We start from the raw sequence: 13478 nt of genomic DNA, 5'->3' as shown, positions 1-13478 counted from the left end.
ACCTGCCCCTCCCTCCTCACGGCCCCTCATGTAGCAGCATACTTTCCTTACCTAAAATTTCGGGGGGCTTAATTTAGAGAATTGGGCTTGTTCAGAAATCATGTGGGCATCTCCAGGGTGAGAGAAGTGATCCATTGCCAACCCCTCATCCCATCTCTCACCTCTCCTCCCCAGCACCCTTGTCTGTTTTTGAATCCTAGCCCAAGCAGAGATGCTTTCAGAGTTTGAGGAGAAATGACTTCCCTTATGGTTTACAGGCCAGAAACAAGCGGAAACAAGAGACCAAGAGCTTAAAGCAGAAGGAAGCTAAGAAGAAATCCAAGGTAGGTGCATGTACACACAAGTATAACTTTGAAGTCACCAAACTTATTTTGCAAGACATGTGTGAGTTGGTCTTGTTTTATAGCTATGTTTGTGGGCTCTGAGGTGGGGAGGATGGGGACCAGGGAAAAAGGGTGGTGACTGGAATCTTTATGGAATTCTTGGTTCCTCTCTCCTTTGGTGAGTAGGCTGAGAAGGAGAAGGTAAAGACAAAGCAGGAAAAACTGAAGGAAAAAGTGAAGAGGGAGAAGAAGGAGAAGGTAAAAATGAAGGAAAAGGAGGAAGTGGCCAAAGGCAAATCAGCCTGTAAAGCCGATAAAATGCTAGCCATGCAGAGGCGCTTGGAGGAGCGGCAGAGGCAGCAGATGATCTTGGAGGAGATGAAGAAGCCCACAGAGGATATGTGTCTGACTGATCACCAGGTAGTGAGGGGAGAGTAGCAGGTCCCTGGGTCCTGGAGGGGCCAGTTGTGAAGACATTTCCAATAAAAGAAGAACCTCCTAGATACCCAGACTGTTGCCTTCAAGTATGTTTGACAGTCCTACCGCTTTTATCCTTACAGCCCCTACCTGACTTCTCACGCATCCCGGGTCTGGTCCTGCCCAGCGGGGCCTTCTCAGACTGCTTGACCATCGTGGAATTCCTGCACAGCTTCGGCAAGGTGCTGGGCTTTGACCCTGCCAAAGATGTACCTAGCCTGGGGGTCCTGCAGGAGGGACTCCTGTGTCAAGGCGACAGCCTGGGTGAGGTGCAAGATCTGCTGGTGCGGCTCCTGAAGGCTGCGCTCTATGATCCTGGCTTGCCCTCCTACTGTCAGGTGAGGGCCTTCCCCAAGCAGGTTGGGCAGGCCTGGGATCCAGGGCTGTGTCTCAGTTTTGCTTCAAGTTAAACACAAAAATAAACCCTTCCCTGAAGTGGTCAGGACAAGTGGAAGGAAGATCTGGTTTCTTCCTCTTTGTTTTCCTTATAATTTCCCTTCTGTTGATCTTCCTGACTTCTCTGCTTATTTTGTTCATTTTCCTTTATTTTACTTTCTTTTTCTTTTTCTTTTTGTACTTTTGTGTGATCTCATCAAGTCCTAGCACCTTTCATTCTTTTCTCTTTTCACCCCGTAGTTCTCTCTGGGTGTATTTTCTTGTTCCAGATTGACCCAACCTACGTTGTTCCACTTTTTCTCTTAACTCCCATTCTGCTCTCCTCCTAACAGTCCTTAAAGATCTTGGGGGAGAAGGTGTCCGAGATCCCACTGACAAGAGACAATGTATCTGAGATCCTACGCTGCTTCCTCATGGCGTATGGAGTGGAGCCAGCCCTCTGTGATAGCCTGCGTACCCAGCCTTTTCAGGCTCAGCCACCTCAACAGAAAGCTGCTGTCCTGGCCTTCCTTGTGCATGAGCTCAATGGCTCCACCCTCATCATCAAGTGAGGGGCTGGTGGGGGGAGGTGGCGATGGTTACTGTATGCCTTGGTCAGAATGGGAGGGGTGATGTGTGTCCACTGCCATGCTCTGGAGATGCTAGAGCAACTTGGGGACTGTACTAAGGTACCTTCCCAGGGAGACTCTAAGCCGCCTTCTGCCATTTATCCAACCTAGGCCCTAGGATGAAACTCCAGTTCAGCTGCATCCCCTTCACCGTTTAGGCTCCCTTCTTTTTTGTTTGTGCTACCACTCCTGCTTTGAAATCTCATTTCCTGTTCCTCTGCAGTGAGATCGACAAGACTCTGGAGAGTATGTCCAGCTACAGAAAAAACAAGTGGATTGTTGAAGGCCGGCTCCGGAGGTAGGGATTGGACAGAGGGAGGGGCCCAGAGAGGAGAGAATGGGGCAAGGGGGAAGCATAGCCAGAACTTGCATCTGGAACTGATGCCTCTAGCCTCTCCCCTGGGGTTGGGACCTTACCCCAGGGCTCAGGATGGCTTAGATACCAGGGTTCCTTTAGTGGTAGTCTCACATTCCTCACCACAGTTTTTCCCTTAATCTGTTTCAAGACTGAAAACTGCTCTGGCCAAGCGAACTGGGCGGCCTGAAGTAGAGTTGCAAGGGCCAGAGGAGAGCCTGGGAAGGAGGCGCAGTTCTCGCATCATGGAGGAGACCAGTGGCATGGAGGAAGAGGAAGAGGAAGAGACTGTAGCGACGGTCCATGGCCGTAGGGGTCGAAGAGATGGAGAGGTACTAGCCCCACACTGAGGGCTGTGGGAGTTGGAAATACATTACTTCTCTTTCTTGACTCTAATAATTCCCTTCCTCTCGTTGTCCATTTGTTTCTTCTCCAGGTTGATGCCACAGCATCAAGCATTCCAGAGCTAGAGCGCCAGATAGAAAAACTGAGCAAGGTACTGTGCTTCTTACCTCCCAGGAACTGGGGATGTGGGCTGGGAGAGAATTTATCATTGTGTGAGTTGGGCCCTGGGTGGTATCAATTTTATAGGGAAGCTGAGAGCCATTGCCCATCTCCCATATACTGGACAGAGTCACTCTTTGGAAATGTGTTTTTTATTCCTTTTTCCTTCCATTGCCTACACAGCGTCAGCTCTTCTTTCGAAAAAAGCTGCTTCACTCATCCCAGATGCTTCGAGCAGTCTCCTTGGGTCAGGACCGCTACAGACGCCGCTACTGGGTGTTGCCCTACTTGGCTGGTATCTTTGTGGAAGGAACAGAGGAGAGCTTAGGTAGGTGTTTCATGGGAGCCTGAATTGAGTCCTAGCTAATGGAGGTAACTAGTTGCTTTTCGTTTGGGCTGCTTTCTTTTTTTTTTTAATTGGAGTTCAATTTGCCAACATATAGCATATCACCCAGTGCTCATCCCGTCAAATGCCCCCCTCAGTGCCCATCACCCAGTCACCCCAAACCCCTGCCCGCCTCCCTTTCCACTACCCCTTGTTTGTTTCCCAGAGTTAGGAGTCTCTCATGTTCTGTCTCCCTGTCTGATATTTCCTACTCATTTTCTCTCCTTTCCCCTTTATTCCCTTTCACTATTTTTTATATTCCCCAAATGAATGAGACCATATAATGTTTGTCCTCCAATGGACTTACTTCACTCAGCATCATACCCTCCAATTCCATCCACTTTGAAGCAAATGGTGGGTACTCGTCATTTGTAATGGCTGAGGAATATTCCATTGTATACATAGACCACAGCTTCTTTATCCATTCATAAGTCGATGGACACCGAGGCTCCTTCCACAGTTTGGCTGTTGTGGACATTGCTGCTATAAACATCGGGGTGCAGGTGTCCCGGTGTTTCATTGCATCTGTACCTTTGGGGTAAATCCCCAGCAGTGTAATTCCTGGGTTGTAGGGCAGGTCTATTTTTAACTTTGAGGAACCTCCACACAGTTTTCCAGAGTGGCTGCACCAGTTCACATTCCCACCAACATGTAAGAGGGTTCCTTTCTCCACATCCTCCCCAATATTTGTTGTTTCCTGCTTTGTTAACTTTCCCCATTCTCACTGGTGTGAGGTGGGATCTCATTGTGGTTTTGATTTGTATTTCCCTGATGGTCAGTGACGCGGAGCATTTTCTCATGTGCTTTTTGGCCATGTCTATGTCTTCCTGGTGAAATCTCTGTTTATGTCTTTTTGGGCTGCTTTCATTTTATGAGAACATGCTCTGGGGTGAGACTTCCAATTTCCTTGCTGTATGCTTCAGTTTCTTCATTTGTAAAATAGGGATGATGATAGTACATATATCTCATAGGGCTGTTGGAAGGATGAGTTAATACTCTTAGCATAATGTTTAACATCTATCCGGTTCTTAAAAAAATGTTAGCTTGTGATTATGCTGCTGCTTCTGATTACTTAGGAGAATAGTGTTTCTTTCCCAGCACTGTTCATTGGCGTGTAAGTTGTTCCCAGTTGAATCTCAAAAGGGGGAACTAAGTCCAAGAGAAAAAGAAAATGTATATCCTGGATTTATACACCCTCTTTCCTTCCCTTTATACATCAGTGTATGTCTTAAACTCTTCACTTCTCTTTACAGTTCCTGAGGGTATGATAAAGCAGGAAACTGACTCCTTAAAAGTGGCAGTTCATCCAGCGCCCAGCTTGGCCCCCTTCTCTCTGAAGAAGGAGTTAGCTGGCTCCAGCACCTCTGCCAGTACTCCTGCCCGGTCCCGAGGCCGACCTCGGAAAACTAAGCCTGGCTCTCTGCAATCTAGGCACCTGAAACCCCCTGTCCAGGGTCAGGGTTCAGAACAGCCCGATGCTCAGCTTCAGGCTGAGATCCAGCCCCAGCCCCAGCCCCAGCCCCAGCCCCAGCCCCAGCCTCAGCCCCATCCTCATCCTCATCCTCAGCCCCAGCCCCAGCTTCAGCTCCATCCTCAGTCCCAAAATGGGTTCCTGGAGCCAGAAGGCTCCCCCTTGTCCTTGGGTCAGAGCCAGCATGACCTCAGTCAGTCAGCCTTCCTGTCTTGGCTGAGCCAGACTCAGAGCCACGGCTCCCTGTTGAGCAGCTCCGTCCTCACACCTGACAGCAGCCCTGGAAAACTGGACCCGGCCCCATCACAGCCCTTGGAGGAGCCAGAGCCCAGTGAGGCAGAGTCCGTCCCCGATTCTCAAGCTCCCTGGTTTAACTTCTCAGCCCAGATGCCTTGCAATGCAGCCCCTACACCACCCCCAGCTGTTTCTGAGGACCAGCCTGCTCTCTCCCCTCAGCAAGCTGCCGCCCCTAGGCCAGTGAGTAGTGATTGACTTCATCTTGCCACAGGCTCCGCTCCTTGGGTGCAGGCTGTTGCTGGAGCTGGGGGAAGGGCTGGGCCATTAGGCCCTATAAAATGTGGAAATGCCCTTATCTTGTGTTTGCTCTCACTCACAGATCAATAGACCCTGTTCTCCAGTACAGCTCTCCTCTACCCCCTTGCCTGGGACAGCCCCTAAGAGACGGACAGGAGACCCTGAGGGCACACAGAGTCTCACAGGGCTAGGACAGCCGAAACGGAGAGGGAGACCCCCCAGCAAGTTCTTCAAACAGATGGAACAGCGTTATCTGACCCAGCTGACAGCCCAGCCGGTTCCCCCTGGTAAGTGCCCGTGAGGTGGCACGGGGTGAGAGTATGGGTATGAACGGCATCAGTATGGGCCGTGGGATTCAGAACTGGTTTCCACTCCCCACCCCACATATATCAACTCTTCACAGAGATGTGCTCTGGCTGGTGGTGCATCCAAGATCCTGAGACACTGGATGCTATGCTCAAGGCTCTGCACCCCCGGGGCATCCGAGAAAAGGCACTTCACAAACACCTCAACAAGCACAGGGACTTCTTACAGGAGGTCTGCCTCCGGCCCTCAACCGGTAAGATGCGTCGGCCCAGCCTGAGCTGCCGAGCCCAGGGATAGGTGTTGGGCTGCTGCTGGGGACAGCGGCCTCACTGGTGGGTCTTTCCCTCTGCCTTCTGCGTTCTCAGACCCCATCTTTGAGCGCAGTCAGTTACCCGCCTTTCAAGAAGGGATTATGAGCTGGTCCCCCAAAGAGAAGACCTATGAGACAGACCTGGCTGTGCTTCAGTGGGTAGAGGAGCTGGAACAGCGGGTCATCCTGTCCGATCTGCAGATTCGGGTACCCCGGGGCTGGCACTGGGTGGGAACTTGCTGAGGGGGAGGTGATTGTCTCTTAAACTCTGTTAGGAGAAACCCTGGGTCCCCACTTCACAAGTGACATCTTAGGATGCTACCTTTTTTTTTTTTTTTGACGCTTAATTTTCTTTCTTTGCAATGAGTTTTAATTCTTTCCCACCTGCAGGGCTGGACATGTCCCAGCCCAGACTCTACTCGTGAAGACTTGGCCTACTGTGAGCATCTCCCTGACTCCCAGGAGGACATCACCTGGAGAGGTCGGGGTAGAGAAGGACTGGCACCCCAGCGTAAAACTACCAACCCGCTGGATTTGGCTGTGATGCGACTGGCCGCCCTAGAGCAGAATGTGGAGCGGCGGTATCTGCGGGAGCCCCTCTGGCCAGCTCATGAGGTTGTGCTGGAGAAGGCCTTGCTCAGCACGCCCGGTGGTGCCCCCCAGTGCACCACCACAGAGATGTGAGTGTCCCTACCCCCATTCTTGGTCTTGGGAAGAAGGGTTAAGTTTAATGGATCCTGCTTCTCATCCAGAGATCACCACTTTCTCCCACCCCCGACTCCCCACCCCAGATCATATGAGATCACCCCTCGCATTCGGGCCTGGCGCCAGACACTTGAGCGGTGCCGGAGTGCAGCCCAGGTGTGCTTGTGCCTGGGCCAGCTGGAGAGGTCCATTGCCTGGGAGAAGTCCGTCAACAAAGTGGTAAGAGGCCGGGAGAGCCTGAGAAGGCCGAGGGGCAGCCAGCCTGGGCGGGGTTGGCTCAGGGCAGGCAGAGGCTTGGGCGCTCACCTTGCCTCCTCATACCGTTGGTCTAGACCTGTCTTGTCTGCCGGAAGGGTGACAACGATGAGTTTCTTCTGCTTTGTGACGGATGTGACCGTGGCTGCCACATTTACTGCCATCGGCCGAAGATGGAGGCTGTCCCAGAAGGAGATTGGTTCTGTGCAGTATGTTTGGCCCAGGTAAGGCTTCTGCTTTCTCATTCTCCCTCCCAAGCAGAAGTCCGAGGTTTTCTCTCCCCCGCCGTGTGTCAGCAGTCCTACACACAGCACTGCCCACCGCGCCTCTGTCTCTCCGTGGGAGGAACTCCAGGCTCCGTGCTGGGAGGCCTGGGTTCTGATCCTTCTTAGGACAAGTCACTTACGTTCCGTAGCCTCATCTGCTTTCTTCTGTGCAGTGGGATTGATTGTTTCCCTCTTTACCTACCTTATTGGATCATGTGGGTAGATGCACATGCTGGCTGATGCGTGGAAGTATTTCGAAGCCTCAGTCGCAGACACGCAGGGATGAAAACCAGCAGGGAACAAGCCGAGTACCTCTCCAGCTGTGACTGGTCTCCCTTTTCCCGGCCTCAGCAGGTAGAGGGAGGATTCGCTCAGAAGCCTGGTTTCCCAAAACGAGGCCAGAAGCGGAAAAGCAGTTATGAGCTAAACTTCCCGGAGGGCGATGGCCGCCGCCGCCGGGTACTCTCCAGGGGCCGGGAGAGCCCAGCAGTGCCTCGGTACTCGGATGAAGGGCTGTCCCCCTCGAAGCGGCGGCGTTTCTCCATGCGGAACCACCACAGTGATCTCACGTTTTGCGAGTGAGTTGAATGACTTCTGGGGACAGCTGGCTCTACCTTGGCCAGAGTAAAGGACTAGGAGGAGGGGGGTCTGTGTGTTTGCTGCTTGAGACGCAGCCGTCCCTGTCCCTTTAATGACACAGGATTATCTTGATGGAGATGGAGTCTCATGATGCAGCTTGGCCTTTTCTGGAGCCTGTGAACCCACGCTTGGTGAGCGGGTACCGGCGCATCATCAAAAACCCTATGGATTTCTCCACCATGCGGGAGCGGCTGCTCCGGGGAGGGTAGGTAGACCTGCGCCGGGCCCCTGGCTGCTGTTGCCGCCGCCCCCCGCCCGCGCTCACGCGCCGCCTCCGCCCGCCCAGGTACACCAGCTCCGAGGAGTTCGCAGCTGATGCGCTCCTGGTCTTTGACAACTGCCAGACCTTCAACGAGGACGACTCTGAAGTGGGCAAGGCCGGGCACATCATGCGTCGCTTCTTTGAGAGCCGCTGGGAGGAGTTTTATCAGGGAAAACAGGCCAATCTGTGAGGCAAGGGAGGTGGGGAGTCACCTCGTGGCATCTCCCCGCCCTGCAAACAAAAAACCCTGCCATTCTCACCTGCTGATGCTGCCCTGGGTCCAGACTCAAGTCAGAGAGCTCAGCCTGATTTTTGACCTTACCCTCGGCAGCGCCCTACATCCTCTTCTCCCTACGTCCCTTTTTCCCTTTCCTCCTCTTGCTCCTCAACTAAGAGGGGCAGAGATGAGGTCCTTCTGGACTGAAAGCCAAAAAAAAAAAAAAGAAAGAAAGAATTTTTCCTTTCTGTTTTATTTCCTAATTTAAAAAGAGGAGGAGGAAAGAAGTCCCTGCTTCCTCCTCCCAGCTTCTCCTTCCCTGTACGTGCCCCAGCATCCTGGGGCTATTTAACAATAGCAATAGTTCTAGTGAATGTGTGAAACCGAGAAACACTCTGTACTGTGTGTGGACCCGCAGTGACGGCCAGTAAAGTGGACTTAACTCCCAAGTGTGTCGAGCCGGACACCGGGCCCTGAACATGCTGCTTCCATGTTCAGTCCCTTCCCTGCTTCTCACCTTCTCAGTTTTTCCTTTTCCTACTCTTCCTCCTTTAAGATTTTTCTCTCATCCAATAATGTAAATCTATCATGTACGGGTTCCTCTACCCTTTTTTCTCTCCCCAGATCTTTTTTCCCCTCAAAGGAAAAAGAAGTTCAGAGGTCCCTGTCTTTCTCTCTGTCCTCATCTTCCTGCCAATAGCTGTCCCCTCTGTCATGTTGGATACTCCTCACGTGCTGAGTTTCTGGCCTTTTGTGAAACCCGGTAGCTGGGGAGAGGGCAGGGAGGCACCCTGACCCCAGGCCTCCCGGCCTCCTTCCCCGCCTCTTACCCAAACCTCCCTCTTGGGAACTCCTCAGGGACAACTACTGCTGAGTTTGGGCGCACTCCCAAGATGGAGGCCAGGTAGCAATCAGCTGGCCTCAGAGGTGTGTGTGTGTGTCTCTGTGTGTGTGTGTGGTGTGGGGGGAGGGGGAGGGCGGGGATCGCTGTGCTTGTGCCCTGTGCTGTGTGATGGCATCCAGGTTGCCCAAGTGTCTGTTTTTATTCCCACCTTCCCTAGTGTTTCAAACCATCACATTTTTGTCCTCGGGAAACCACAGGAGCAGTTTTTCTGGGTACAAGGCTGTGTCTCCTCTCTCCCAGGCATTTCTGTTCCAGCCTCTTCAAACTGTGCAATCTTTCAGCAGGAACCCCCTCTCCTGTCGGAGCTTCGAGCCCTAAGCTCGCCCTAAGCTCGTGCGGGGAGAGGGGTAGAACTGGATCTTTTCCTAATCCCATGAGCTTCTGTGGGTTTAGTTGTGCTTTTTCCTCCCTTACCTACTTCAAGCCCGGGACCCCTTCCCCAGCAGCAGCAGCAGCAGCAGCGACCGCAGAGCACAGGAGAGCCGGGAAGGGGGTTCGGGGGTCCACCACTGCCCTACCTGTGACCGCGCCCCTTAAGCCCCAGCACGTGAGAGGAAAGCTGCTAACTCCCGCTCCGGCCCGGCCCGCCCCCTGCTCTCCTGGCGGCAGAGCCCCTCCCACCAGAGATACGGGTACTTGCACTGGGGAGGGGCTGCTGGCCTCCCAAGCAGAGCGGAGGCGTCGGCGTGGGGCGGGGGAGGGGCGCCGGCGAGGCGGAGCATTCCCTGTACTGGCAGCACTGGATGGCCCTGGGGGCGGGGCGGGAGGCGCTGGGCAGCCCCTCTGATTCCTTTTGCCCCCCTTCTCCTCCATGGCCTATTTCTAAAGTCGCCTTTTCTGTCAGATAAACCTCAAAACTTTTAATTTTATTTGAGATTTTTTTTTTTTGCTTTTTAAGAGGATTGAAGAATATTTGAATTGACTTTATATTATGCATAAATATTTATATTTTATCTAAATAACTGCGCTGTAACAAAGTTTGTGTTAGTCAAACGTTTGGAACTGTTCTAGTTGGGGGCTCTTCTTTTTGCCCCCTGGCAGTTTTCCCCTGGTATAAAATGTACTAATTTTATTGTTGGAGGCGAGGTGGACGGGGGGAGTGAAGGCTCCGTGTTCCTTGTGTTCCTCTCCTAGCGCCACCTCTTTCCCTAGGGACCAGGCACTCGAGGTGGGGTGGCGTCCCAGCCTCAGTTTGAAGAAGTTGGGGCTGAAAGGGGGGTGGGGGTAGGGCATGATCAAAGGGGCCATTTCTCGTGTTTCTTTCCTCATCTTCACTGCCCCTTGAGCTAGGTGGATTTTCTCTTCTTGACAAATGAGAGTATTTGGTAGGGAAGGCAGGTTAAAAAATAATAATAAAACCCACCCCTGCCCCTGGTTCCCCCCTCCCCTCTATCAGTCTGGTAACAGGAAGAAACCACACCATCAACACCAACAAGTTTCCATGTTCCTTTTACAACAAAAGGGACTTGACTTTTTATATAACCAAATGTGGTGTTTTAGTGACTTTTTGATAATGTACAGTTTTTTGTGAATTTAAATTTATTTCTTTCTATATTTTTAGGACCAATCTCATTTTTAATAAGGTTTAAAAAAGAAAAAAAAAAGGTCTAGAGAAAAAAACTCCTGTTTTTGCCATGTGATGTTCCACAAGTGCAGCTGTAGAAAAGTGCTTGTCAGTTGAAATAAAAACCACATTTGATAGAGATTCAAAAGACTCTGGTTGTGTATTTATCTTCCCTTCCACAGAGGTTCTCGCCGTGCCTGAGGGGAAGACTGGGCCTCAGGCAGGAGGGCGCCCACGAGGCGCCCACGAGGCCCCTCCGACCCTCGCAGCCAGGTGCCACCCAGACTGCCGAGTCTGGGCCCTGTGCGCCGCCGCCGCCGCCGCCGTTCCCATAGCAGCAAATGCGGGCCCTTCCCCAACCTCCCAACTTCCGCCCACGGATAAAGCACCAGGAGGTCGACTTTTACGTTTTATTTCAAAACAAAAGTTGAAAATAGACAAAATAGAGCCATACCAAGGGTCAAAAAGGAAGAATAAACTAGAAAGGTAGGTAGCACTGGCATAGAAATGAAAAGAATATAAAACTAGAAGCATCTGGATAAAGAGAAAAACGTACAAAATGTGTTTTGAGTATAAATTAAATATATCCTGTTGAAGACAAGTGCACGCAAGAAAGCACTCACCACCCAAAAAAATGTGTTGGGACGGGGACCCCAGTGTGAGGGCTCGGGCTGCGGAAACCGCCACCCTCCAGGCTGGAAGCTGTTCCCGCGAACGTTCTCCCGACGCGAGGCCGCGAGGTGCAGGGCGCCAGCCTCCAGCGGAAGTCCCACTCCGCCCTCTCGGGTACTTGCTCTTAGTCCTCCAGCTCCCAGCGGTGGCTCCCAGGCAGGAGGTGACTTCCGCCGCTGCCACTCGCCCCCCTCCCCCGCCCGTGAGACCCAACTGAAGGATTCCCACTGAGGAAGACTCACGAGCGAAGAGTCTCCAAGATGACGCTACAGAAATAAAAATGCCCAGACGTGAGCTGCATCTGCTCACGGAGGCAAGGAGAGCGCTCACCACGTGCCCGTGCCCCCTGTTGACCGGGGAAACTGAGGTAGATGCGGAACGAGGACAAAGGCGTTCGGGCCTACGGGGCCGCGGCCCCGCGCGGAGCCCCCTCGGCGAGGTCAGCGAAGATCCGAGGCGTACTGCGCGGCGGGGGGCGGGCGCTGCTTTGAGGAGGGACCGTGGGGCCGGGCCCAGGCGAGCCCCGAGCCCCCGAGCCCGCCGTCGGGGAGCCCGCATCCCCGTTCCAGCCCGGCCTCTGAAGTACCTTCTGGCGCGGAGAGAGCCCACGCGGGTGGCGCTGGCGGGGCGGAGCGAGCCGCGGGCACCCCCGGGGGAGGGGCTGCGCCGAGTGGCCCGGGAAGCCCGGGAGGAAGCCCGGACGGTTGGTGGGCAGCGGGCGCACCCCGCCCTGCACACGTCCTGCGCCGCCGCCAAGGGCTGCTGCCTCGCCGGCCACCGGGCCGCCCCGTCGGGGCAGCTCTTCAAATTCTTTGGTTAAGAACAGTCTTAAAAAATCCCCTCTCCCCCGTCATTCCCACAGCCCCCCCCCCCCGCCCCCCGCTGCCCACAGCCTCTCCAGAGTCGCTCAGCCCGGGGCGGCCCTCCCCTCGGCGGGGGGACCAGTCAGGACTCGGACACGGAGGGCCCGGCCGGCCCTGAGCCCCGTCGAGGCCCGGGTCGTGAGACGCGGCTCGGACACTCTGTGGCGGAAAACAGACCCCCCACGGCGCTCTGGGAGTCGTGCGCGCATGTGACCGTGTGACGAGCGGGGCTGGGGCTGGGGCTGGGTCGCGGGCCGCGGAGCCCAGCGAGAAGCCCGAGCGCAGGGTGAGAGCGCAGCGCGCCCGCTCCGCGGCCCCGGCGCTGGGGGCCAACAGCTCACCGCCCAGGACGGCCGCCCCCCCGCCGTCCCCCCTCAGTCACGTCAGCAGCTGGTAGAAGTGGCCTAACTAGGGGAGAAACAGGAGCGGAACCGAAAACCACCAGAAAGAAGCTCTACAGGGTCGTAACTACCGCAAAGTACTTGAGACTCGCCAAGGCTTCCCGAGCCCAAAGCCGTCCAAGCCGGAAACACCCAACACACCCCTTAGAGTCCCAGGAGAGGAACACACGGAGGGGAACTTCACGAGTTAAAACAAAACAAAGCAAAATCCTGGCCATTTACAGACAAAACAAAGCAAAACAAAACAAAAACCCAAAACACAAAATAGATTGAAGAGTTGGGGGCGGGGGGGAAACACAGTTAAAAAATACCCACAAAATAGTTCTGGGGGGCAAAGGGAAGGCAGGAGTCACGCGAAGGACAGTTTCCATACCTGAAGGTCCCCACGGCACTAAACCCCACAGCAGGTGCCTCCAAACTAGCCGTCAATGAGCAGGACACCGGATTTCTCTCCTTCAAGGTCACTGACAAGAAATCTATGGTCTACTTTCCTCACCGGGGCTGGAGACTCAGAAACAAGAGTTATTTGCCCCCCGCCCCCCAAAAAAAGAGTTACGTGCCCAGCCAAACCCTTCTAGAAAGTGACTGGATTCGGGGTTGCTCTACAGGGTATAAGCGCTTCCTGAGGCTGCAGGGAGGATCCATGAGAAAATGAGTAGTGGCAATTATGTCTTTCCGCCTTGCACCGTACCCGTACCCACTGCCCCTGCCCCGGGATTGTACAAAGGGGGCAGGGGGCACGGGGACTCTCACTTCCAGGACGAGTGGAAGGGGAGGGAAGGTCGGACACAGCCCCAGGCCGGGGACCGCGTCACCGCCTCTCCTCCCTCCGTAGCATCTCCTTCCTCTCCCCCCCAGCCAGCACCCTGCCAGCACCCTGCCAGCACCCGTTTCTCCATTCTCTCCCTTGGGTTTCCTGACTGGGAAAAAAGCCCCTGACTTCGAAGTGGAGGGGGCAGGGCTGGGAGTGCACCAGGCGGGACTGCGCTCTTCCTTCCAGGTGGGCGAGGGCCTTCTCCTGTCTCCAGCGGCCTCACACTCGCAGGAGGTGGAGCTCAAGG

The 13478-nt window shown here is 54.2% G+C and overlaps 1 protein-coding gene across 6 annotated transcripts in view; it reads left to right on the top strand.

Moving 5' to 3' along the window:
- Positions 1-8300, top strand: part of BAZ2A (bromodomain adjacent to zinc finger domain 2A) — a 32801-nt gene extending 24501 nt beyond the window's left edge. For 5 of the 6 annotated variants that reach the window (XM_072842801.1, XM_072842804.1, XM_072842802.1 and 2 more), the window contains 18 exons: positions 258-323; positions 510-743; positions 884-1138; positions 1529-1743; positions 2028-2102; positions 2311-2491; positions 2596-2655; positions 2847-2991; positions 4302-4996; positions 5136-5340; positions 5457-5612; positions 5725-5876; positions 6060-6349; positions 6461-6593; positions 6707-6853; positions 7247-7473; positions 7596-7739; positions 7821-8300. In XM_072842801.1, the coding sequence (XP_072698902.1) occupies positions 258-323; positions 510-743; positions 884-1138; positions 1529-1743; positions 2028-2102; positions 2311-2491; positions 2596-2655; positions 2847-2991; positions 4302-4996; positions 5136-5340; positions 5457-5612; positions 5725-5876; positions 6060-6349; positions 6461-6593; positions 6707-6853; positions 7247-7473; positions 7596-7739; positions 7821-7986 (3546 nt within the window). In that variant the 3' untranslated portion in view covers positions 7987-8300. The remainder of the gene's footprint in view (positions 1-257; positions 324-509; positions 744-883; positions 1139-1528; positions 1744-2027; positions 2103-2310; positions 2492-2595; positions 2656-2846; positions 2992-4301; positions 4997-5135; positions 5341-5456; positions 5613-5724; positions 5877-6059; positions 6350-6460; positions 6594-6706; positions 6854-7246; positions 7474-7595; positions 7740-7820) is intronic. The other variant, XM_072842800.1, reaches the window with a different exon arrangement.
- Positions 8301-13478: the final 5178 nt, after the last annotated feature.

The sequence above is a fragment of the Canis lupus genome, chromosome 11, assembly GCF_048164855.1.
Source record: "Canis lupus baileyi chromosome 11, mCanLup2.hap1, whole genome shotgun sequence".
NCBI classification, from domain to species: Eukaryota; Metazoa; Chordata; class Mammalia; order Carnivora; family Canidae; genus Canis; species Canis lupus.
This window is presented reverse-complemented; position numbering and strand designations above follow the sequence as displayed.